This window comes from Xenopus laevis, chromosome 2L (genome assembly GCF_017654675.1).
Source record: "Xenopus laevis strain J_2021 chromosome 2L, Xenopus_laevis_v10.1, whole genome shotgun sequence".
NCBI classification, from domain to species: domain Eukaryota; kingdom Metazoa; phylum Chordata; class Amphibia; order Anura; family Pipidae; genus Xenopus; species Xenopus laevis.
Genome location: NC_054373.1, coordinates 2,900,424 through 2,926,414, shown reverse-complemented (window position 1 = coordinate 2,926,414; position 25,991 = coordinate 2,900,424). Strand labels below are relative to the sequence as shown.

At 43.6% G+C, this 25,991-nt stretch overlaps 3 protein-coding genes across 4 annotated transcripts in view; 1 reads left to right on the top strand and 2 right to left on the bottom strand.

The window, feature by feature from the left end:
• The window catches only part of kpna1.L (karyopherin alpha 1 L homeolog), a 29,451-nt gene extending 19,663 nt beyond the window's left edge, over positions 1-9,788 (top strand). For both annotated transcript variants that reach the window (XM_041581415.1, XM_018245812.2), the window contains 7 exons: positions 227-326; positions 1,906-2,069; positions 2,337-2,415; positions 3,184-3,309; positions 4,198-4,325; positions 5,568-5,749; positions 7,032-9,788. In XM_041581415.1, coding sequence (XP_041437349.1) covers positions 227-326; positions 1,906-2,069; positions 2,337-2,415; positions 3,184-3,309; positions 4,198-4,325; positions 5,568-5,749; positions 7,032-7,219 — 967 coding nt within the window. In that variant the 3' untranslated portion in view covers positions 7,220-9,788. The remainder of the gene's footprint in view (positions 1-226; positions 327-1,905; positions 2,070-2,336; positions 2,416-3,183; positions 3,310-4,197; positions 4,326-5,567; positions 5,750-7,031) is intronic.
• Positions 9,789-15,989: 6,201 nt separating this feature from the next.
• On the bottom strand, positions 15,990-22,960 carry LOC108707811 (protein FAM162A). The gene is made up of 5 exons (XM_018245811.2): positions 22,813-22,960; positions 20,554-20,679; positions 19,301-19,406; positions 18,752-18,860; positions 15,990-16,838 (listed from the first exon to the last, which is right to left on the bottom strand). Exons 1-5 carry the CDS (start codon positions 22,862-22,864, stop codon positions 16,743-16,745), a joined length of 489 nt encoding a protein of 162 aa, XP_018101300.1. The 5' UTR covers positions 22,865-22,960; the 3' UTR covers positions 15,990-16,742.
• Positions 22,961-23,312: 352 nt separating this feature from the next.
• Positions 23,313-25,991, bottom strand: part of LOC108705700 (protein Aster-C-like) — an 83,035-nt gene continuing 80,356 nt past the window's right edge. Inside the window, exons 3-5 of the mRNA XM_041581156.1 lie at positions 24,212-24,269; positions 23,779-23,894; positions 23,313-23,326 (exon numbers count right to left, since the gene is read on the bottom strand). Of these exons, the coding sequence (XP_041437090.1) occupies positions 23,313-23,326; positions 23,779-23,894; positions 24,212-24,269 (188 nt within the window). The remainder of the gene's footprint in view (positions 23,327-23,778; positions 23,895-24,211; positions 24,270-25,991) is intronic.

Genomic DNA, 25,991 nt, shown 5'->3' with positions numbered 1-25,991 from the left:
GTTTATCCTTGAGTATAGGATCAGAGTGCTAAACAGAGACCATGCATACATTGAAGTGGGAGAATGAATATTGAATGCTCACGGCTCTGATGTAAAAGAAATGCATTATACAGAAAAAAAAAGCATTATACAATAAATGAGTATATACATTAAAACAAGAATACTTTCAGTATGAAATCTAAATTTCAGCAGGAGGCAAAGATTACTCTATTCTACTATTTTTCAGATTACTGTCTAAGCAGAACCGTCTCACAATGACCCGAAACGCTGTGTGGGCCCTGTCTAACCTTTGTAGAGGGAAGAACCCACCTCCTGAATTCGCCAAGGTAACAATGGGGGCGACACTGACCAGAAATCTAAACACATAGTTTTTTATATCAACAACATCAGCTCGCGACTTTTATATCCAGCCTTCTGATTGGCCAGCAGTAACCTTGTTATAACAGGCAATTTCAGCAAAAGTATAGAGAGAGAGAGCGAGAGAGACAGGGCCACCATCAGGGGGGCACAGGGGGTACAAGTGGCCCAGGCCTGTTCTGCATTTCCGTATTTCGGCGGTTCGGGACTTCGGAAGGAGATGGAATGGCTTCGGCACTGTCGAGGGGGGCCCAGCTCTTTCGAAAAGTTCAGCACTACCGGGCCCCCTGTGACAGTGCCAAAGCCGTGCCGAATAGCCGAGGTCCCGAAGCATTGAAAAGACCTGAAGCCATGAAAACAGCCGAAGTTGAACTCCTGAAGTGCCGAAAAGACCCGAAGTCACGAAAACAGCTGAAATTGAAGTCCTGAAGCAGCAAAAAGAACCGAAGTCACGAAAACAGCCAAATTGAAGTCCTGAATAGCTGAAAAGACCCGAAGCCATGAAAACAGCTGAAACTGCAGTCCCGAAGCGGCGAAAAGACCAAAGCCACGAAAACAGCCGAAATTGAAGTCCCAAAGCAGCAAAAAAGACCCAAAGCTACGAAAGCAGCCAAAGTTGAAGTCCTGAATCGCCTAAAAGACCCAAAGTCACGAAAACAGCCGAAATGGAAGTCCCGAAGCGCGAAAAGACCCAAAATCACGGAAACAGACAAGATTGAAGTCCTGAAGCAGCAAAAAGACCCGAAGTCACGAAAACAGCCAAATTGAAGTCCTGAATAGCTGAAAAGACCTGAAGCCACCAAAACAGCCAAAATGAAAGTCCCAAAGTGGTGAAAAGACCCAAAGCCACGAAAACAGCCGAAATTGAAGTCCCAAAGCAGCGAAAAAGACCGAAAGCTGCCGAAGTTGAAGTCCTGAATCGCCGAAAAGACCCGAAGCCACGAAAACAGCCGAAATGGAAGTCCCAAAGCAGCGAAAAGACCCAAAATCATGGAAACAGACAAAATTGAAGTCCTGAAGCAGCAAAAAGACCCGAAGTCACGAAAGGAGGCAAAGTTCTGAAGCGGCAAAAAGGCCTGGACTCACGTAAACAGATGAAAACGGGGGCCCTAGCGCCAATGTTTTTTTTAAGAAATATTCTTTGGGGCCCCCAATTTTTTTTTTAACTTGTAAGGGAGGCCCTGGCACCAATACTTTTTTAAAAAGCTTTTATGGGGGGCCCTGGTGCCAATGTTTTTTTTTTTAACTTATAGGGGGCCCTGGTCCCTAATAGCTTTTTATAACTGTGTGTGGGAGGGTTACCTTTATTAGTACTGATGTCTGTGTGGTCTTTTAACCGTGATGTGAAGTGGGAGGGGCCCCCGAAAATTTTGTTGTATGGGGCCCCGTAATTTCTAACGGCGGTCCTGTGTGCATGCTTTTTGTCTTATTAGTCAGTAGTATTACTGGCACGCTACACCCTGGCTGCTGCTTTATCATCATCATTGTCACACTAGTATTATAGGTGAGTGGTTTGCTATATTGATACTATTTTGTTTTCTCCCGCAGGTTTCTCCATGCCTCACTGTCCTGTCCTGGCTTCTCTTTGTCAACGACACTGATGTTCTTGCGGATGCCTGCTGGGCACTGTCGTACCTATCCGATGGGCCGAATGATAAGATCCAAGCAGTTATTGATGCAGGCGTGTGTAGAAGACTAGTGGAACTACTAATGTGAGGCACTGTCTCTATCAAATGCAGGACTTTAGTATCTATCTGGAGGCATAAATTGATTTGTTTCCATTTAGACATTCTAATTATACCTAATGCTAATCAGCTCTGTGTATTCATGTCTTAGACGGCAGTTTAGACTGCCTGACTGTCCTATTGTATGGCACTGAATATGTCCAGAAAGTAGTAGTTTGCTGTAGCTGTAGATATAGAGTTTTGTGGCAATGCTACAGAGTTTTAGAAGTATGTTTTTTATTTTAAATTTTGCAGGCACACTGATTACAAAGTGGTGTCTCCTTCCCTGAGAGCTGTTGGAAACATCGTGACTGGAGATGACATCCAGACTCAAGTAAGTGTTTGTGTGATTGCAAGAAAGAAGTGTGTCGTGGTTAGGCGATGCTTGTTCTGTAGAGTAGTCATTGAAGGAGTGGTTAATCTTCAAGTTAACTTTTAGTATGAATGGGCAATTCTAAGCAATTTTCCAAATGGTCTTCATTAATGCATTTTATTGTTTTCAAATTATTTGCATTTTTCTTCTGACTCTTATAGATGTGGGTCACTGATCCCATCTAAAAACAAATGCTCTGTAAGGCTACAAATGTATTGTTATTGCTACTTTTTATTACTCGTCTTTCTATTCTGGCCTCTCCTATTCATATTCCAGTTTCTTTTTCAAATCAGTGCATGGTTACTAGCGGAATTTGGACCCTAGCAACCAAATAGCTGAAATTGCAAACTGGAGAGCTTCTAAATTAGTCAAAAACTACAAATAATAAAAAGTGACAGCCAATTGCAAATTATCTCGGAATAGTCCTCTCTGCATCATAATAAAAGTTAATTTGAAAGTGAACAACCCTTTTAAGCGCTGGAAATGGCAGAAGGGATACTTGGACACAGCACTGACATGATCTGTGTAGGATTTAGCAGTTTTACTCACAGCCTGTACAGAGAGAGATATACCTTACATGTGCTAAATACTATTCAACAGGAGTCACAGTGAGTTTATACCCTGTACAAAGAGAAACTGTAACATGATGCAGCACCCTGTAGTAAGTACATTTTAGCAGGAAAGTAAAGTGATAAAAGTGTAATATAATTTTTTTTTGTTTATCCATAGGTCATTCTAAATTGCTCAGCCCTACAAAGTTTGCTGCATCTGTTGAGTAGTCCCAAGGAATCTATAAAGAAGGAGGCCTGTTGGACGATATCAAACATCACAGCTGGAAATAGAGTTCAGATACAGGTATTTTCTCAGCCTATTACTTGCAGAATTAAACCAAACCAGGCTGTTTGTCCAGTGTCATGGCTTTCCCACGTTGTCTAGACTCTAGACCTTATTGTAATACTTGGATCTGGTAAATTTTAGGGCACATTTACTACAGATCCCTGTGGTTTTTGGCTGCATTCTCAATGTAGGGATTTGGTGCATCTGTACTTATTTGTATAATCAAATCAAATAGTCAGAACTGTGTGGTCTGTAAGCAGCTCTCACCTTTAGGGTCAGGGCACACAGGCAGATTCAGAGAGATTAGTAGCCCAGCGACAAATCTCCTCTTCTTCCGGGCGACTAATTTCCCTGAACTGCCTCCCCTAAAATGTAAATTGCCAGCGGGATGGCACTCTGAGCGATTCGTTTTCTGAAGTTGTCTCATGAGGAAACTTCGGGGACTTCAGAAAACAAAGTGCTCCGAGTGCCATCCCGCTGGCGATTTACATTTTAGGGGAGGCAGTTCAGGGAAATTAGTCGCCCGGAAGAAGAGGAGATTTGTCGCCGGGCGACTAATCTCCCCGAATGTGCCCTGACCCTTAATGTCTAGTGCTTTAAAGCTCCCAATTTGGTTAACAAAGAACAGAAGATACACCCGAATGCCAAATCATGTTCTTTTGATCTTTTATACTAATTTCCAAATGGCTGCCTGGTTGCTAGGGCAATTAAGCTATAATAACCAGATATCAGTTGATATTGAGAGTTACAAAATAATTGATATGTTTCAGAAAACATTGCAAATTATCTACTGCTGTCTCCGGCATACTAAAAGTTATCTACAAGTAATAGGTCTGCCATTTGCCAGTAGTAACTAGTGGAGCAGATGCAGCAGACTTTGCCTGAGCGCTTTTTCTGATTATACAGACCGTGATCGAGGCAGATATCTTCCCAGCTCTGATAAACATTCTACAGACAGCGGAATTTAGAACAAGAAAAGAGTCTGCATGGGCTATCACAAATGCAACATCCGGCGGCTCCATAGAACAGATCAGGTATGTGCTGCCCCCCCCCCCCCAAACCTATTTTACAGGTTATTTGTAATTGGCTGTGGAGGTGTGAGACTACGGGACACACAGATAAGCCTCGATACTAGGGGATGGCACTGAGCCTTATAGTATATAATGGATCCTTCCCAACTTGATTTCTCTATCAGGGCTAGAGATCACCTTCCGTGAAATGATTGGCCAGATACTAGAGCAACTCATTTTTATCTGTGATAACTTCAGAAGAAAGAATCTCCTGGCAATTACCGATACCTTGTTTATATCAGCTGGAATAGCTTTATAGAATATCCTTTTTGGGAGAGATTTGTGCTTCAGAAAGAAAGAGGCTGATGTTCTTCTGCTTAGGAATAAAATTAGAAACCTTTCTCACATCTTTCGTAAGCAGAAGAACATCAGCCTCTTTCTTTCTCCTGACAACTTCCTTGACTACTTGCTGGTCAGACTGGTGGGAAACTGACCAGCAGGTGGAGCTGTTGTAACAAAATTCATTCATATTAACTGCACATGTATCCCTTAATATCTTGGAATCAAAATAAAATAAATAATGAATGAACATTGCACAACAGCACAATCATCAATTTTACTGTCACTTATTTCAAGGAGACCTATAGGATAAATTAAAAAAAGCTAATTTTGTAGGCAATTATAAGTAATATATGGTGTTTCTTTTACATGGTGCTAAAAGTTAATATTATCTATAAAAATAGCCCCTTTATTGGAGCTTCCTATAGATATTCTTTGGTCCCTGTCTGTGTTTCAAATGAGGGGTGGGTGTGTCCCTGCCAGAAGCACAGTAGGGGGACAGCCAATCACAGCCCTGCAATCACACAAGCACAGACAGGCTCCTATCAGGTCCTGCTAGCTGCTGATTGGTTCCTGTCCTACAGTGCAGTGAGCTGAGTGCACAGCCTGGGAATTCAGGGAGCAGCAAGTGGAAGAGATGGGAGGGATTATTAGGGTTTTTGCAGAAATGTTCAATAAATCAGCCTGAAACACTACTTTTTTAAGCACAATTCTTCTATATCTAAATGAGTATAACCGGTACGTTCTTGGTTTTTTTTTATACAAAATGTCTCCTTTAAAAGGCTTACTTATCCTTTAAAGAAATACTGACACTAGAAATTAAACCTTTTTGACATCCATCATCACCAACTTCATATACATTAATATTGAAGAGTTTGTTTTTAATGTCCGTATCCCTTTAACCCTTGAATGTCTTCTATATCCCAGGTACCTGGTTGATTTAGGTTGCATCAAACCTCTTTGTGACCTCCTGACTTGCATGGATTCCAAGATTGTACAAGTGGCTCTGAACGGCTTAGAGAATATACTGAGGCTGGGAGAGCAGGAGGCCAAGCGGGCCAATGGGACGGGCATTAACCCTTACTGCGCGCTTATTGAAGAAGCATATGGTGAGTGCCGGGAGCTGGTCTGACCTTCCTGTTGGCACATTATTGTTAGCTGCATGTATTCCCTGCTAGTGTGGGATTGTGTGACTGATGGATGACAATGTTTTATCCACTACTAACAGGCTTGTGTGTTTACACATGGGAAGGTGTGCAGTAGTGATGTGTTGGCTGGGCCGATACCTGTTGATTTGGGCCGACCTCGCACACCCCTGTCCCGGCTTTATAGCCCGGCTTTATAGCTTTATAGCCGCGCACCTGCTTTTTGTGAAGTCATCTGCGGGGCGGGTCTATAAAGGGAAGTCGGGCTCGGGCAGGTTAGGGTCAGGTGCGGTTTGCAAAACACCCAACCAGCACATCACTAGTGTGCAGGGGTCTTCAATATGTTCACCCATTAAGAGTGGGTACATTAATATCTTCCAAGTGGTATTTGAGGTTTAAAATATCTGATTTTCTTTATTTCCTCCTCTGGGGCTGTTCTCTTTCCCTCGGTCCAACAGAGAAGTGGGGCTTAGTCCTGACTCATTACACCGATACAGTGATCTGTAACAATTTCTTTATTCTCCTTGCTTTGGCCAATAAAGATGAGTCCAGTGAGTCTTGATCTTAGACCCCAAACCCACCCTCACTCCTAATTAAGGGACCAAAGTGCAAATTCAGACTTCTGTAAGTAGGTAGTACAGGGGGGTATAGGTGCATTCTAGTTGGACAAATGCAAATGGGTCCTGATTTCATACTAAGGAGATTGTTAAATGAGTTGTTTTTAGATATATCACCAGAAATAACAACTTTTTCCAATTACTTTCTATTTTCTACGTGTGACTGTTTTTCGTATATTGAAGTGTGAAGTTTTCAGCTTGGAGGGGGGGTCGCCGACCCTGTAAACTGTTCTTAATCTATACATTTAGTTGATCCATGTGTTTGTCCCTGCTGAGCAGAATCCCTGAGTTTCATTACAGGCATTTGAATTTATACAGTAGTTGCTAATACTCCAGAGATGCTGCTGAGACATGTTATAAAATTGTAGCAGTTTAGAGTCTGCCCCTGAATAACTAAGCAGGAGCCAGGGACATTCAACTTAGATTTTGAAAAACGGTAAAAAAAAGAAATAATGGAAAGTAATTGAATAAAGTCTTTATTTCTGGGGAAAAATCTTGAAACAATTGAGCTGAAAAAGTGTTTGGAAGGTGAAAATCCCCTTTAAATGTTCTTGCAGCTGTGGGTGTGTAGCCCAAGCAGATCCTCCACGATGTTCCTCCACCAATTCTTTATTTTGTGTCTTCTCTAGGACTGGACAAGATTGAGTTCTTACAGAGCCATGAGAATCAGGAGATCTACCAGAAGGCGTTTGACCTGATCGAGCACTATTTCGGCACTGAGGATGAGGACAGCAACATCGCCCCACAGGTGGACCTCAACCAGCAGCAGTTCATCTTCCAGCAACGAGAAGCTCCCATGGAGGGTTTCCAGCTCTAACAACCCCCGGCTGGGCTTAGCATGCCCCAGTGCGAGTGCCCCCAAATCACTCGCTCCCACCCTACCCTACATTTCTCTATTTATTCAGCCACCTTTTATTTTTCCATTTTCTTCCTGCCTCTCTGTTCTTCCTTCACCCTTGTTTTTAATTCTTTCTTTTAAATTCCACTTTTCCCAACCAATGATTATGTTGTTGCTACGCGATACACCCAGCCGGATCATAATAACTGAGGTGCCTCCACTACAGTTTTGGTGCCGGCCCTCCTGCTGTGCTTTTTACATATCTTCATTTCATATGAGTATGTCCTTAGAAGTATACAGGACCTCCATTCTCATGGACAGAAACATGTCTGTTGAGAAGGACGGAAAGAATGGACGAGACTTTAACACTGACACAAGAATATCACTGTCCCGAGGCCACTACAACGTGTGACTAGCAGGACTGCTTGATATCTGCTTGCCCTTAGTTTAATGGGGAACCGGCATTAATATTTAGCTAAAAACAGCAAAAAAGAAAACTACCAATAATAAGCTAAGTGTTCGGCTGCACCTCAAGCCTTCCAGGGGCCAATCCGATTGGTGAACACTGCCCATCTCATGCCAGGAAAGGAATGTCCAGCTATGCCGACACCCCTCCGGGCTTTTTATTTTTTTAATGTAATTTTAAATTCAGAATATTGTTGTCTCTCTGCTGTCGGACCCCGCGAGACGTTGGACCGCTGTATCTTTAATCCCAGAGACACGCGACGGACATTGGATTCCTGGTCAGGACTTTTCTAGTGACTCTTTCAATTAAAAAATGATAAAAACAAAAAAAAATCTCCTCCTGCTCCGCCCCTTTCCCACTAACCCCCCCCCCCTATTTCCACATAATGTGATTGGACTGGATCTTTGTAGAAGACGGAACCCGTTTGGACGACCCGGATTCGCTACTCAAGCCTCTCCTTCCTCCCTCGATCGCTCTCTGGTTTACAAAGTAACCCAACGTAGGTTAGATTATATATATTTTTTTATTTACGTTACTTCAGCAAGTTGTTTTTGCTGTGTAAATTATTACATTATTTTTTAATGTAGACATTTTCTATATCCCCCCCCACGCCCAGCTCAAGGGCCGTAGGAGCGTGACCCTGAAGGAATTATCCCACACCCTGTTTTTTTCCGTTTTATTTGAAAATCTTGGTCGCAGGCGGGGGTTGCCATGGGAGCATGGCTCTCTCATGCCCCGCCCCTCCACAAATTTCCAATTGGGGTCCTCTTCTTGCTTTCAACTGTGTCAATCTGCTGACAGGTGAGTTGCACATGCCTCCCAGAATATATGTGTGACTCTTATTACCATTAAAGCACAACTTGTAGAGAGAGATTTTAGTTTTGGCCTCTAGCCCATTGCAGTAAGAACGCTGCTCGTCCTTGTGTAGCTCCTCCCTCTGGTTCTGACACACTGGTATTGTCTGACAATAGTATTACCCAACTCCGTGCTAGAAAATGTATTAAAGGCACCCAAGCACCCCATTATCACGCACAATATGTCCCCTTCGTTGAGTGTCTGTACTTAATGGATGTCACAATGGGCACAGCATGCAGCCTAACTTACTGTGACATCCATTTGCACTCAAGTGTTTTCATTTGACCATTATTAGGGATGCACCGAATCCAGGATTCTGCCTTTTTCAGGATTTGGATCTGGGTGAATCCGAATTTGCATATGCAAATTAGGGAAGGGAACTCTCGTGACTTTTTGTCGCAAAACAAAGAAGTAAAAAATGTTTTCCCCTTCCCAGCCCTAATTTGCATATTCGGTTCAGGATTCGCCGAATCTTTCGCAAGAGGATTCGGGGGTTCGGCCGAATCCAAAATAGTGGATTTTGTGCTTCCCTAGTAATTATGTAGAACTGATACTTTGGGCAGTCCCTATGATATTTAGGTAGTTGCCTATTAGTTGAAGCATTTCTGCTCATTGCACAGTATTTTAACCCCGTGTTGCCTGTGCAACACTGATAGTTGTGAACACTAGAAGCCAAAATATGGTTCCATGGTTTTGTTTCTGATTTACCCTTTATACCCTGACAAACTAAACCACTTTAATGTGATAGCAATAAGGCACCGGGGTGCAGGTCACACGCAATTTCCCAGCAGCCACCAGTACAACCATCCATACACTCACTCGCTAAGTCCGATTGGTTGTTTTCCCATATCCAGCCAAGGAATCTGTGCTTCTGATTTATTTGGGGTTCATTTGTGCCACAGACTTTTTCTTGCATTTTGGGAGCACCCGTGACGTACAACCTTCCATGTATTTTGTAATGAACCTGCTACACTTGAGAATCCGCCTGTATCAGGAGCCAAACGTACAGGCCGAGCAGTTGTGATGGGCAGAGGGGGGCGCTAGAGAGCCCTGAATTCTGCACTACGGGGAGGACTAAGGAAAATTCAGACAAGAACAGAACTTTTCCTTGACTGCACTTTTAAACTCTTGGACTGTGCCCACTTCCTTGCAGTGGGTTTGTTTTTTTTGTTTTGTTTGGGACAGATGTTCTGTTGGACATAAAAATCTCCAAAGTTACACGCTAAACCCGAATTGTGTGGTACCTGCCTCTCTCGACCCTAAACCTCGCATTGTATGTAAGATACTGGGGTCCCAAAGGCTTCTGCTTTTGGTTATAGCCCCTGGCATTTGCAGAAGGTGGCAGTTGTAGTTGGCTGTGCAAACCACCCCCTGGTTTGTTTATTTGGTTTGTTCCATAGAGAAGGACATTGAGTAGAGAGCAGGGATGTTCCATTTCTCACAGCCTCGTGTGTATGAACATTACAACCCATTGGTTGGGGCTCCTCTCGTGGGTCACATGGTATTGAGGTGCATAAAGTGCTTTCAAATGGAGGGACCTGTTGGCCATGGCCTTTACTGAATCTTTGTAGAAAGGTCTAAAACAGCGGCACTCATTTTATTAGCATTTTAGCACAGTGCAAACTTACCTCTGCCTTCCCTCATTGCATACAGGGGGTGCAGGAACCTGCGGGCAGGCTTGACTCATAGAGGTAACCAAATAGCCTAATACTTTTCAAAAAGATTATTATTATTCCTTATTAGATGTGATCAAAAAACATAACCAGTTAAAGTAAACTCTATAAAAATGGCTTTAAAGGAATTGTTCAGAGTAAAAATAAAAACTGGGTAAATAGATAGGCTGTGCAAAATAAAAAATGTTTCTAATATAGTTAGTTAGGCAAATATGTAATGTATAAAGGCTGGAGTGATTGGATGTATAACAAGTCAGTCAGAACACTACTTCCTGCTTTTCAGCTCTCTTGGTTTACACTGACTGGTTACCCTGGTTACCAGGCAGTAACCAATCAGAGACTTGAGGGGGCCACATGGGACATAACTGTTGCTGTTGAATCTGAGCTGCTGAGGGTCAATTACAAACTCACTGAACAGTTATGTCCCATGTGGTCCCCCTTATAGTCACTGACTAACTCAGAGTTAGAGAGCTGAAAAGCAGGAAGTTGGATTCTGGCTGTTTTATTAGACATCTGTTCACTCCAGCCTTTATACATTACATTTTTGCCTAACTAACTATAACTATATTAGAAACATTATTTATTTTGCACAGCCTATTTATTTACACAGTTTTTATTTTCACACTAAACTATTACTTTAATGCTGTATAATTTATGCTGAATGGACTGCACCAGCCCAGAGGTACAGCAGCCATGTAACTGTCATGGTCCAGGCCTTCACAGTTGCCCCTAGCAACTCCCCATCTTGGATCTTGCTTTCGTGTGTGTGTGTGTGTGTGTGTGTGATATATTGTGAGTGGGTCCCTAAGCTCAGTAAGTGACAGCAGCACAGAGCATGTGAATCAGTAGAAAAGAAGATGGGGAGCTACTGGGGCATCTCTGGAGACACAGATCTCCCAGTTCTCCTTTGACCAGCAAACTCCAAATTCTTGTAGTGGGTGTGGCAGTTACATAAAGGTTCCGAGCCCCCCCAGATACCAGAGGGACACGCAGCAGCTTCTTCCCTATAGACTAAAGCTGAGGGAGATAAAGCCCCTGTTGTGATTGGATAAGGGAATGTGTCATTCTCTGTCCTTCCCAGCATTCTGTGCAGCAGAGAGAGGAAACACTGGGGGCCCCCATCCCAATCACTAATTATTGCTTGAAAGCTGCAATAATACAAAATAATAATATGCCTCTGTTATTATTAATTATACCATGAGGGTTGTTGTTGGCCAATCACAGGCTGATATGAGCTCCAGTTGTGGATGGGGATCTCCCTACAACTGTCATTCTGAGAATCGACCGGATATCTGCCAGTAAATGTGATCATCCCATTGGGTTTGGAACCCAGAAACGACTGTCCTGATTGATGTGGGTCCAGCCCTTCATTAGTCCTAAACATCATCAGCTCTGCCCCCAACCTGCACCCCAGTCCAAAGTGTCAGCCATAGAAGTGACGCTGGATTCTAATAATGCAATTGTGTATCCAGTATTCAGGCAAAGCCCGTTTGGGGGTTATAGGGGTTATGGGGGGAATGGTTCTGCTAGATACACCAGGGAGCCCGGCCTGAGGTTATTTGGGGTGAAGATGTATTTGTTGTCATTGGGGGGGAGGTAAAAGGTCAATTAGGACTTTAACTGAAAAAGTTTATCATTTAGAAACTTGTTACATGACAATTTTATGGCACAGGTTGTTGAGGAGCCAACCAGAAAAAATGCTATTGTGGATCTATTGATCTCTAATGAGCCAGAACTTATAGCAAATGTGCAAGTCATTGAACCCCTGGGTAATAGTGACCATAATGTTATATCATTTAATGTCTGGTGCAAAAAACAAAATATACTGGGGCAACAACAACCAGGAATTTTGGAAAAGCTAATTTTAGTGCCTTGAGGGCTGCCCTACAGAGTATTGATTGGGGCATTAGGTTTTCAGCTAAAAACACAGAACAGAAATGGTTGTCCTTTAAACTGATATTAAATCATTACTGTTCTCAATTTATTCCCTTAATGAGAAAACGTAGAAGCTCTAAGAATCATCCTGTGTGGCTTAATACAACATACCTCCCAACTGTCCCTTTTTCGGAGGGACAGTCCCTCTTTTGACAGCTCAACCCGCAGTCCCTCATTTGTACTGGAAAGTCCCTCTTTTCTCTGCACTGAACAGCCAGAAAAATAATTTCTCACTTAATTGGCTTTTAGCAGAGAGCCCAGAACAGCTAACAGGTGCAAATAAGATACTTTGTAACAATTTTGAGACACAAAAACACAGTTTAGATAAGGAGAAATATTTTCAAACTTTCATAACCTGCCAAATTTTGTAAAACAAACATGGTAATTAGGGGGTGTGGCCACAGAAAGGGGCGTGGTCAAAAAATTGCTGGAGGTGTGTTAATACAGGAGTAAAGAAGTTAATGGGAAAGAAGAGAAAGGCATTTAATAACTACAAATCTGTTGGGACAGAAGCTGCATTTAATGAATATAAACACTGTAATAAATGTTGTAAATCAGCAATCCGGAAGGCTAAGAAAAGAAGTGAAGAGTTAATTGCGGTGGAGGCTAAGTCTAACCCTAAAAAGTTTTTTAAATCTATTAATAGTAAAAAGATGCAGGTTGAGAGTGTTGCTCCATTAAATAATGGTACCAGTATGGTTGTAACAGATACAGATAAGGCAAATGTGTTAAATCAGTTCTTTTCTTCAGTGTATACAATAGAGGAGTGTGAGTTCCCAGGCTCACTTTATAGCTGCACTAATGGCTCAGCTCAATCTAGTCAGTGGCTGACTCAGGATATGATTCATAAAGCTTTAATAAAAATTAATGTAAACAAGGCTCCAGGGCCTGATGGCATACACCCCCGGGTTCTAAGAGAGTTTAGTTCAGTTTTAGACCAGCCCTTATTTCTGATTTTCTCAGATTCACTTTCATCTGGTATGGTGCCTATGGATTGGAGAAAAGCTGATGTTATTCCAATATTAAAGGAAAACTATACCCCCCAAACAATGTAGGTCTCTATTAAAAGAAACTGAGTAAAACAGCTCATGTGTAAAACCCTGCTTCATGTAAATGAACCATTATCATAATAATATACTTATTTAGTAGTATGTGCCATTGGGCAATCATAAATAGAAAATTGCCATTTTAAAAAATAAGGGCCGCCCCCAGAGATCGTAAGATTCACTGTGCACACATACAAACCACATGTAAGGTCACATGAGCCAATTAACAGACAGAGTTCTGCCTTTTGCTTCCTCACTTCTTCCTGTTACAGTTAGAGCTGTAGTATTTCTGGTCAGGTGATCTCTGAAGCAGCACAGATAGAGTCACAAAATGGTGGTTCAAGGCAAGAGATGTAAAAGGGAAAGATTTATGTAAATATATATTCCAGTTTGGTAAGATTCTTTAATATGTCATTCAATTTGATATAAACTATCTGTTGCTTAAGTATTCATTTTGGGGGTATAGTTTTCCTTTAAAAAAGGGATTACGATCTCAGCCTGGCAATTATAGGCCAGTAAGTCTGACATCTGTGGTGGGCAAATTATTTGAAGGCTTGTTAAGGGATCACATTCAAAATTTTGTCCTAATGAATGTCATTATGAGCAGCAATCAGCATGGCTTTATGAAGGATAGGTCATGTCAGACTAATTTGATTGCTGTTTATGATGAGGTAAGTAAGATGCTGGACAGTGGGGGGGGGCAGTAGATCTATTTGGATTTTGCCAAAGCGTTTGATACTGTGCCCCACAAACGACTGCTTTCTAAACTAAGGTCTGTTGGGCTTAATGAAGTCGTTTGCACGTGGATAGGAAACTGGCTACAGGATCGGGTACAGAGGGTGGTTGTTAATGGGACATTCTCTACTTGGAGTAAGGTTCTTAGTGGGGTCCCCCAGGGCTCGGTATTGGGGCCACTTTTATTTAACTTGTTCATTAATGACTTAGGGGAGGGTGTTGTAAGTAATGTATCAGTGTTTGCAGATGACACAAAACTATCAGCCCAATTAATTCCATCCAGGATGTGGCACTTGCAACAGGATCTTGACTAACTGGCAATCTGGGCAGCTAAGTGGCAAATGAGATTCAATGTTGATAAATGTAAAGTCCTGCACCTGGGATGTAACAATATCCACTTATACCCTTAATGGGACTGCACTAGGCAAATCCATAATGGAGACGGAGCTTGGAGTCCTTGTAGATAATAAACTTGTCTGTAGCAAGTAATGCCAGTCAGCAGCATCAAGGGCAAATAAGGTCTTGACTTGTATTAAATGGGGCAGAGAGTCACGGGAGGAGGGGGTCCCACTGTATAGAGCACTGGTAAGGCCCCATCTAGAATATGCCGTACAGTTTTGGTCTCCATCACTCAAACAGGACATTATTGTATTAGAGAGGGGACAGAGAAGGGCAACTAAGCTGGTAAAGGGAAAATCTTAGCTATGAGGAAAGACTGGCCAAATTGGGGATGTTCACACTGGAGAAGAGGCGCTTAAGGGGTGATATGATAACTATGTATAAATATATAAGGGGATCATATGGTAAACAAATACTGGGCAACAATTCAACGGAAAAATATCAACCTCTTTAAGTGCTATAATAAAAGGCTAAAGATCATGTAGTAGTGAGGGTTCCATAATGGAGTGCAGTTGCTGCTGGTCTGTCAGTGGATCTCCCGTCTTTACTTTTCAATGGAGCCCAAACTGTGCAACAAGCCGACCTACTCCTCTCTCTCCAGCTCCACTGACCCCGCCCCTCACTACACAACTGCCCTTCACCTTGGCCACTTTATTTAGACCTTCCCCAGTATTCCCCATCCCTCGGCCAACACTGCTTTACATCATGTACCCTGGGCTAGTGGGCTATCTATTCCCATGACTGGCACTGATGGACCTTCTCCAATTAAAGGGGACCCGTCACCCAAAAAAAAACATTCCAAATCCTATTTTATCACATTAGTCAAGCAAAATGAACTTTAATTACACTATATAAATTATTTGAATCTTGTTTCCTTCAGTCTGGGAATTCATAATTATAACAGGCAGGCAGGAGCCATTTTGTGGACACTGTTATTAAGACAAGTCTTGTATCATCTCAGAATCTTGTTTGTGCACCAGAATGTGGGACCTGATGTCCATCCCCATGTCCTGGTTACACAATTAAATGGTGAAGAGAACGGCTGAATGTGGGGAGAGCAGTGACATGTAGGAAGTGCTGAATGGAAAGTGAAAGTAATTGTCTGCCCCGCCTCTATGCCACTGGCATAAAGGAGTGGCAGACAATATTTGATTGACAGTTGAGATTTTTAAATGAGTTTACAACAGCTATGAATGCTTTAATAAAAAATATAAATTGGATTTCATGTTTAATTTGAAAAGGACTTTTATTATGCAGATTTTTGTGTCTGGATGACAGGTCCACTTTAAAGGACAACTAAAACCTAAAAATGAATGTGGCTAAAAATGGCATATTTTCTATAGTGAATTTATTGCACGAGGCTAAAGTTTGAGCTTGTCAATAGCAGCAATGATCCAGGACTTCAAACTTGTCACAGGGGGTCACCATCTTGGAAAGTGTCTGTGACACTCAAGCTATTGATGGTCAGGGCCCCCTTATAAATTTAAAAAAAAAAAACATTGGCTCCAGGGCCCCCATAAAAGTTTTTTTAAAAAAGCATTGGTGCCAGAGCCTCCCTTACAAGTAAAAAAAAATCAGGGCCCCTTAAAAATATTTTAAAAAAAAAAAACATTGGCGCCAGGGCCCCTTATACAAGTAAAAAAAATTCGGGCCCCAAAATACATTTTTTAAAAAAGACTGGTGGAAGGGGCCTATAGAATATTAAAATAATCCATTGGTGGCCATGGGATTAAATAAAGTAAACACAAATTGGTGTCAGTAGAACTCGGGGCTTCAGGACTTCAATGTCGGCTGTTTTTGGGACTTCGGCTGTTCAACACTTCAGGTTCAGGTGGCTGCACATCTTCAACGCTCGCAAGGGGGGCCCAGCTCTTTCAAAAGTGCCGCACTGCCGGGCCCCTCATCATACCCGGCCACTGGTCCCCCCTGATGGCGGCCCTGAGTGTGAGTGTGTAGCCGTGATTGGGAAAGACTTGTGAGCCCAGAACCTTTATGTAGAACTAGTGGGCGCAGCTTCCATTGGACTGACAGCAAGTGAGGGAACAATGGAGTTTATGGATTTTGCACAACACTGACTTCCTGTACTGACTTCTTACAGATTAATTCGGAGAATGTTTCTAATTCACCAGCAGAACAATTAGACTCACATGGATCAGTAACTTATTTAGAGAACCCAAAAAACTATTCATGTCCCTAGAAATGTCTCGACCCACATGTTGCTGCAATAACACAATTAGGGACCAGTGACTGGGGGGGGCAGTCACATGATCAGGTGGAGATATATATATATATAGTATATAAACTGTGATGTCAGTGGCATCCACTAGCTAAAAACTCTACAAACAGATGGGGTACAGGTGGGGGGCATTGTGTGTGGGTTCCGGACCCTCATTTCACTCTGATTTGCTGATCTCTTTCTGCAGCTCATCCTTCAGCCTCGCCTTCTTCTCCAGGTTCCGGCTGGCCAAGGACTCGTGCCTGGCGGCCGCCTGTATATAGTGGGGGCAATAGTGATTAGTGGCTTCAGTGTGTGGGCAAATAAATCACATGCCTGGCACATAGACTACTGAGAGACTGGTGCTGTTAGAACTCAATTCCATGCGCTGATATTTATAGTTCATCTAAACGACCTTTACAGTCAGTTCCCGGCCCAGTCTCTGGCCGGCCAATCCCGTCTCATTATACAGAGACTTGGCACACGGGACTGGACTAAGATCTGAAATTTAAAGCAACGCTGCTGTCATTTAACACTTGCCTGAGCCCAAATACACAGCGTCTTAAAGGGGAACTATCGCCAAAATGTAATATTAGCTTCTTCATACTCAAAATAGAAAACTTTCTAAATACAATCTATTAAAAATTCTGTGCCATTTCTAAAATAATCAAGTTTATCTTCACTATCCCTCTCAGCATCTGTACCCCTACCCTACATAGACCCCCCCTCAGCCTATCTGGTACCCGGAGCAAATGCCCCTAACTTTCTACTTACCCCTTCATGCAGATTCTGTCCTCGGGAGTTTACGGTTCCCATCTTCTTTTCTTCGTTACATTTCGGAAGCAGACCGTTAGTGATGTGCGGGTCAGGGGTTTTCCCTGACCCCCACCCGACCTTAACCCACCCTGCTAATACCCACACCCGCGTCCGGGGGTCCTTTTATAGACCCGCCCCGCCGATGACGTCACAAAAGGGACGAGCAGACACGATAATATAAAATCGGAACCCAGATTCCGGCATTTGAAGGTGGCGGGCGGGGAGAGCAGGAGAAGAGCTCACCCGGAGCACTGCGTGGTCGACCCAGACCCGCGTGTATCGGGTCGGCCCGCACATCACTACAGACCGTCACTTTCGGGGCATGCGCAGTTGAAGAGATATTACGATCCCGAACAACTGCGCATGCGTCACGAGAATTTCCGAAAGTGACGGAAAATGTCATGAAAATGTTTTGGAAATTCTGATTTTTTTCGGGCGCATGCACAGTTGTTCGGGACTGGAATATTACTAGGGTAGGGTTTTTTAATGTTACAGGTTGAATTCTCCTTTAATGCAGCAGTTGGGTGTCAGATATTCACTGACAGTTAGATCCAATATATCTTATAGGGGGGCTCCTTTTGCCTAGAAGATGTATTAGAGCTCACTCTATTAAACTCACCAGACATCATGTCTCTCTACATGCAGAATTTGTGCAAAAGGCAGTTATTCTGTTAGATTTTGTTTGTACTGGAATCAGTTATTTGAGGGAGCTCTAATACATCTGCTAGGAAAGGAGCCCCCCTATAAGATATATTGGATCTAACTGAATATCTGACACCCAACTGCTGCATGAAGAGAGAATGAAGAGAAACAGATGCTGAGAGAGGGATAGTGAAGATAAACTTGATTATTTCAGAAATGATGCAGAATTTTTAATTGATTGTATTTAGAAAGTTTCTTATTTCAGAAGCTTATATTTGATTTTCATTTCTGCGGTAGTTGCCCTTTAAGATCTGAAATTTAAAGCGACGCTGCTGTCATTTAACAGTGGTATCTGAGCCCAAATATACGGCGTGTTTAGTAAATACCCCAGAGTCGTTGCTCAAATAAAGTGACTTTCTGGCAACACAGCCCCAATCGGACCTTGTCAGAGTCCCGGCACAAGACAAACTCTCTAGGCTCAATATATTCTATGGCAACACATTGTGGGAATATTCAAATGAAAGTGCAACTAACAAGGTGCCATTGGACACAGCTAGAGAAACCTGCAGCCTATGAGAGCTCAAGGTTGAAACAATGTGTAGCCAATCAGAACACTAACAAGGCTAGAGCAATGTGTAGCCAATCAGGGCACTGAATGTAGCGGTAGAATGTTCACAGACCAATCAGATGGTGGCTGGGTGACTAGGGGCGGGCATTTGGGACACTCACCTGCTTCCCAGAGACCACCATAGTGATACAGCCCAGTATAGTCATTATGATCATGATGTAGGAGACCTTGACCCGCACTCTGCTCTTTGCCATCTCCACCATGTCGTACCTAGGGAAGGGCACAAACCATGAGCGGAGACTCACAGGGCAGCACCACCTCACACAGGGGCTCATTTATCAACACTGCGCAAATTTGCCCATGGGCAGTAACCAATAGCAACCAGATTGAGGCATTCATTGCAGCAGGTTGTAAAAACTAATCACTGATTGGTTGCTATAGGTAACTGCCCATGGGCAAATTTGCCCAGTGTTGATAAATGCCCCATTGTCTCTGCCCCGGAGGCACCGTAATACTCACCCCTCCCCACCGATTCATTTCTCTTCCCCCCTCCCCCAAAGTGAACCCTCATCTTGTAGTTTTCCATAAGAAACTTTATGCAGTTTGTTTAGGCCTCCCCTCAGCCAATCACAAGCTTACTTGCCCCTGTGGAGCCAATCCCCACAAGTCTTCCTCACTGGCCCCTCCCACAGCGCAGGTGATATACTCACGTGACAAGCTCAGGTATGTCCTCTTGTTTTTTAAAGCGCCCGCCCCAAACCAGAATCTTCTTTTCAAAGTCTGTGGGTCTGTGTCCCGGTACCTTGAAGGTGACCCCTGAATGGACCAACAAACCGGTTATTCTAATATTCTACATATGGGAGGTGCCATATTGATTCCCTTAGACAGTACAGTATGAGGGTATAGCTTATTGTGTGCCCAGAACATTCCTTCTCTGTATATTTGTATTTATACATATGGGAGGAGGAGGTGCCATATTGATTCCCTTAGACAGTACAGTATGAGGGTATAGCTTATTGCGTGCCCAGAACATTCCTTCTCTGTATATTTGTATTTATACATATGGGAGGAGGTGCCATATTGATTCCCTTAGACAGTACAGTATGAGGGTATAGCTTATTGTGTGCCCAGAACATTCCTTCTCTGTATATTTGTATTTATACATATGGGAGGAGGGAGGTGCCATATTGATTCCCTTAGACAGTACAGTATGAGGGTATAGCTTATTGCGTGCCCAGAACATTCCTTCTCTGTATATTTGTATTTATACATATGGGAGGAGGTGCCATATTGATTCCCTTAGACAGTACAGTATGAGGGTATAGCTTATTGTGTGCCCAGAACATTCCTTCTCTGTATATTTGTATTTATACATATGGGAGGAGGAGGTGCCATATTGATTCCCTTAGACAGTACAGTATGAGGGTATAGCTTATTGCGTGCCCAGAACATTCCTTCTCTGTATATTTGTATTTATACATATGGGAGGAGGTGCCATATTGATTCCCTTAGACAGTACAGTATGAGGGTATAGCTTATTGTGTGCCCAGAACATTCCTTCTCTGTATATTTGTATTTATACATATGGGAGGAGGGAGGTGCCATATTGATTCCCTTAGACAGTACAGTATGAGGGTATAGCTTATTGTGTGCCCAGAACATTCCTTCTCTGTATATTTGTATTTATACATATGGGAGGAGGGAGGTGCCATATTGATTCCCTTAGACAGTACAGTATGAGGGTATAGCTTATTGCGTGCCCAGAACATTCCTTCTCTGTATATTTGTATTTATACATATGGGAGGAGGGAGGTGCCATATTGATTCCCTTAGACAGTACAGTATGAGGGTTTAGCTTATTGTGTGCCCAGAACATTCCTGTATGTGGCAATTGTAAGACACAGCGCCCCCTGTAGGCCAGTTAACGACCCTTGAACACCAATGAAAATGAGAAGTAATTTACCCGGCTCTTTGGCCTTGGTCTCTTGGGCTTTGCTGCACATCCATCTCTGAATCACCAGTGTCCGTGTGGGTACAGGGGTGTGAGCGGGTACAGGACAAGACCCTCCTTTCAGCACAGTCACTCGCTCTGAAATCAGCAGAATGTGTGATTAGAGAGACTTACTGCAACTCCCCGCAATCCTTCCATAGGCCGGAGTCCTGCCTTGTTTTGTGACGAGTCTATGGAAGGGTCGCCCCCCCCAGCGCCACTGAATCAGTCGCACAAGATCCATTATCAGTGTTGGAGGGTCGGAGGGGTCGGCTTCACAAAGGTTTGCGGGGCTTTTGGAGTTAAATATGTAGCACCCAGCACCTTTCATACGGACACATTACTGATTTTATATAAACGTGTCTGTATCACTTTAAATAAAACCCAAAATTAACTCAAGTCTTGTTCTTACAAACACAATAACTTCTGTCATTTCCGCCTTCATAGAATCTCGTACATCTCATTATATTCACCTTTTCTATTTCAGCTCATTAGTCTGTTCATTTTTGTTCACTCCCACTTCAGATTCCCAAAATTGCTCCACAGCTCTGACTGCAACTCCCAGGCACCTACCTGCACTAGTGAGACTTACTGCAACTCCCAGGCACCTACCTGCACTAGTGAGACTTACTGCAACTCCCAGGCACCTACCTGCACTAGTGAGACTTACTGCAACTCCCAGGCACCTACCTGCACTAGTGAGACTTACTGCAACTCCCAGGCACCTACCTGCACTAGTGAGACTTGCTGCAACTCCCAGGCACCTACCTGCACTAGTGAGACTTACTGCAACTCCCAGGCACCTACCTGCACCAGTGAGACTTGCTGCAACTCCCAGGCACCTACCTGCACTAGCAAATAGGGCGAGAGCAGGCAACAATCCCAGCCCTGTATACAATCTGTATCTGACGTGGCTGCCACCAATAGTTTATAGCTACAGATGGATTCCTGGGTGCTGCCGGTCACATCTGTGGGTGGAAGGGTTAAAGGCGCAGCTCTCAGGAGCAGGACAAGTGGATACGACAGACTCACTGCTGTACAATGGGAGGGATACAGAAATCCCGGCACAGACAATCCCTTTATTAACAGGCTGTGCAATTAAATATATAGATTGTTAAAGCCCAAATCATCCTGAGAGCCTCTACTTTCCCTTTGATAATTGGTGCAGTACAAAGTGTAACAAATGTACATCATGGGTTAATTAACCTCTCGGCTGCCACTATTCTTTCACTGAAGAAATAAAATATGTTCGTTCCCCCCTTTAGTCGCTTAGTCTGATGCACAAGATTCGCACAGACAAACCCCTCGGCCAAGGCACAAGGTCTGGTGAGAGCACTGACAATGCGACTGCTGAATGCGACTGCTGAATGCGACTGCTGAATGCGACTGCTGAATGCGACTGCTGAATGCGACTGCTGAATGCGACTGCCCATTCCCACAGGCGGCAGTTTGTTGTGACAGTGAGTGAATGGGGCGATTGTTCTGTGGTCCTGGAGTTTATTTGGGGCTGTTCCCAGCAGCCTGAATATGAGACTCTGTTGATTCAGGGGAATGTGCTGAGAGCCAGGCTGGGAACTTCTCCACCAAATCACTGGCACCGCGACCCCCGTCCAACTCATCAATGTCCTGCTCTGTCCAACTGGGGGGGGGCGAGTCAAGGATTTCTATACAAACTGTCTGGGGGCCCCTGTCAGCGAGTAAAGGGAAAGGTGAATTAGTAGTAGGTAACTCTGGGAATGACCCAAAATAACCGTGCCCCCCCCCCCTCCTCTACTACTGTGTCTCCTGCCAGCAAGTCCTTGGCAGTTGCATGAGGCACAGAGATGTCAGACTAACAAGCCCTACAGTTCCCTGCCTGAGAGCGGGGCCCTACTTTAAACAACAATGAGGGCAATTAATATCAAACTGCTCCAGTGGGGGGGGGGGAGATGCAACAGACAGAAAATAGAGAAGAAACTTGAGGCAGATCTGTATATTGGGCAGGTTGTGGGCGTGGCCTGATGCTCAAGCAGATTATATGGGAGATCCTTCTATTATTCTATGGTCAGTCACCTCCTGATGTACAGACTCCCCATCTTCACCTCCTCTGCCTCCTGCACAAACTCAAACACACAGAGCCCCATGGCAGCGCCATCCTCCTTCCCTCAGGCACAACAATCACTTCCTGCACCCATAATCCTCCCTGGCACCACTTCACTGTATCAGTTCCTCCAGCGCCACGTGCCTACCCACCGACCAATGAGCGCAGCCCGCTCCTCCTCAGCGCCGCTCCCCACATCCACATCCTCAGCCGAGTGGAAGCAGCTTACTGTCTCCAGTCCCAGAGTCACGTGGATTATACGAGCCCTCCCGCTTGCACAGGCAACCAATAAACTTGCAGAGAAGGGATCGATTACGTAATGAGCGATGGAACGCAGCGTGCGTGCCAATAGCGTGCGTGGCACTTCCGGGGTGCTTCCTATAGCTGTCCATGCCAGTGCCGTGATTCCTGCATCTATGAGCTTTCTCGTGTGGTTACAGTAAACAGAACACGGGAGCTGACTCTCTAACCATATTCTCTACCCCCTAGTGGTGAGAGCTCGGAGTGGCACTAGAGAAGGGCACTTAAAGGTACAGAGGAATTATTCTTATTAAATCCATTAGTAATTCCCCACCCAGTAACACCCAAACTCATCCCATATTTATATTCAGCTCTTCTGGATACAAATTCCTTCTTATTAAACAGTTAACTCTTAGTAGGATGTAGCTGGAAACATTCAGAAGAAGAAGGGAAATAATTCAAAAACTAGAAAACTAAATAAAAAAGACCAATTGAAAATTGACTTAGAATTGTCCATTCTATAACCAGCCCTTTAATCTCCAGTTCTGAGGCAGTGGTTGAAATAACAGAAGTGGCAGATGAATTGGGAGACTGTTGTGTATAAGATAAAAAGTAATAAGAAACAATAATAACTCTCCGGCTTCAATGCAGTTTCATATGTCTGGGGCCGGGGTCGGCAACCTTTACTATCAAAAGAGACATTTTGCCCCCTTTTCCAGTCTGGAGCCGCAAAACATAAAACAGATTGTAAACTTTTAAAAGTTTTAACCTTTTTTCAATTGTAACAGAATACAACAAACAGAAGTGCAGTGTGTATGTGTCGGCCTACTTTGAAATAAATTAAACACTGAATAGCCCCAGGGATGGGCGAATTTGACCCGATTCGTCTCTCTCCAAATATTCGCTGCCTGCGAAATGTCGCCGACGCCCATTAAAGTCTATGGGCATCAATAAAATTGACAGGGTGACATTGAGTAGGACCAACAGAACCAGGCTGAGGAAAACACAATCACACAATCACATACAAATCATTTCCACAAGGGGGCGCTGTACAGGCCACTTAGTAAGGGCAATACAGAGTGTGTTGTGACCCCAAATCTTCTCAGAAACAGCACCAGCATAAAGGCAGTGATTAAGCCTCAGGCCTAGAACATACGATGGTTTCACCTGTTTTTCTGCTCTGGTTTTGGTCACAATATTTCCACTTGCTCCTCTCATGAGAATTCTGTTAAGGTGCCAGTGTTCTCAGCACTGATGGGAAATCTACGTCCCTCTACAACTCTGCCCCAGCACCCCCAGGTAGATACTCACAAGATACTCATTACTAGTACCAGTCTAGTGTTCCTTCCCTCGGCACCTCTTTTCCTGCCTAAAGAGAAAACAAACAGCCAATCACTTACAGGGTGGAACATATTTCAGAGGCATTTGCTTCTTCTCCTGCATATTCTCTATCTATTCTGCAAACTCCTCTGATAGTAAAGGATCAGGCCAAAAATTCTAAATTGTATGGGAGAAAAGGAGGTGCAAAATGTATGAATCTCAATTCACAGTAAGGTGGGTGCTGAATGTGCTCCGGTCTATATAATCATTGTGGGACATTATAGAAGGGAGACACTGCTGCTGAACATGTGGATATAGGAAAATCATATCATACTTACAGAGATTTTCTTTTCCTGGACTGTAACATGGCAGTGGGCACCGTTGGTTAATCCCCAGTCACGTGATCTGACAGGATATGACAAGCAATCAATAAATGTTGGCTCCCTGCCCCGCCCTTCCATCCTCATTTCCTGTCACGAAGTTGAGCTCACCCCAACTACCAGCGGGGTCTTAGGCCTCTACCTGCTGAAGCTCAGGGACCGGGTATTACTACCTATGTGCGTCCTTTGAGGGTCTGATCCAGATCATGGCCATCCGTTGCCTCACATCGCAATAAGCCGCAAAGCCATTTGGCACATGCGCAGTAAGTCAATGTTTGCATTTTGGGAGAAAATTAACTCCACATACAAGAGGGTAATGTATAGAGGGCTCTCCTCACTGTGCACTCTGTGGGATAGCATTGGACTGGAGATATTTGGACTGTTACTTGTAAGCTATCTGACTCTATGGGCTTGATGCCCCAGAGTGCTTTGTGGATTAACTCCCCTGATAGTGATATTGGGAGGAGAAGTGGGTGAGTTGCAGGAAATTCAGAGTGCCTAAATTCAGCAGTTTTCAATATTGCTCAGTTCAGGTAAGTAGTTAACAGAATCATCCCTTAAAGGGAGAAAGCAATGTCTTTCCATCATGTTAGTAAGCACTTTCTGTGACTGGAAGCTTCTTTAACCATATAAGTCTTATGCTATATAAATGCACTATTATGGAGAAGCGTCTATGCTTGTGGCTGCAAGCTGGTGGTACTATTCTATTAAGGAATAACTCCGCATACAAGAGGCTTGTGCAACTAATTGCCATACAGCTGGGAGCTATCTGTGGCACGGATCGAATAACTGTGGTCTTAAAGGAGGTTCAATTCCCACCTCTGCCAAAAAAGCAGCTCCAGTCTGCTGTGCCTAAACCATCTCACGAGAGTGATGGAAGGGCAAGTGCCAGAAGTCCATCATCCGCCTTCCATTTGGCGAGAATGGAGAATCAGGTAAATAGTCTTATTTTTCATTTTAGGAAAAATTTCCTTTTATAACAGAAGCTTAACTACCTTCCAGCCTTTATGGCTTTATTAGAGACAGCTGTGGCTGAAGGATCGAGTACCCAAAACTCGTTTGCTGTAAACACACAAGCCTGGAGAAGCAGCTTATACCTCGAGAGAGACTTTATTGGAGCATCAGTATCCTACAAATATATGGCTGTTATATGGCGCTTACAGCAAATTGCCTGGATTCCCCCCCGAGGGCGTGGGTTTCAAGCCTTGGCTGGTACCTTTTGGCGTAAGTCGCCTTGAAATTATGTGCCCAAGTATGCAATTATTGAATGCATTTGAAACTTGCAAGGATGGTATACGTTTTTTTCTTGCTGTTTTAAAAGCCATTGGTCTAAGTTAAGATAATAGTGCATGATGCACGTTTGCTGTCTTAACAAGAGGAAATTACTTATT

What these genes read in the sequence shown, in the direction of transcription:
- LOC108707811 (XM_018245811.2), bottom strand. Translation starts at nt 22,864, where the DNA reads ATGTGGATGTGGGGAGCGGCGCTGAGGAGGAGCGGGCTGCGCTCATTG. An exon ending in CGGGCTGCGCTCATTGGTCG is followed by an intron (nt 20,680 to 22,812) that starts GTGGGTAGGCAC and finishes TGCTGATTTCAG; the next exon opens with AGCGAGTGACTGTGCTGAAA. An exon ending in GACATACCTGAGCTTGTCAC is followed by an intron (nt 18,861 to 19,300) that starts GTGAGTATATCA and finishes GCCCTTCCCTAG; the next exon opens with GTACGACATGGTGGAGATGG.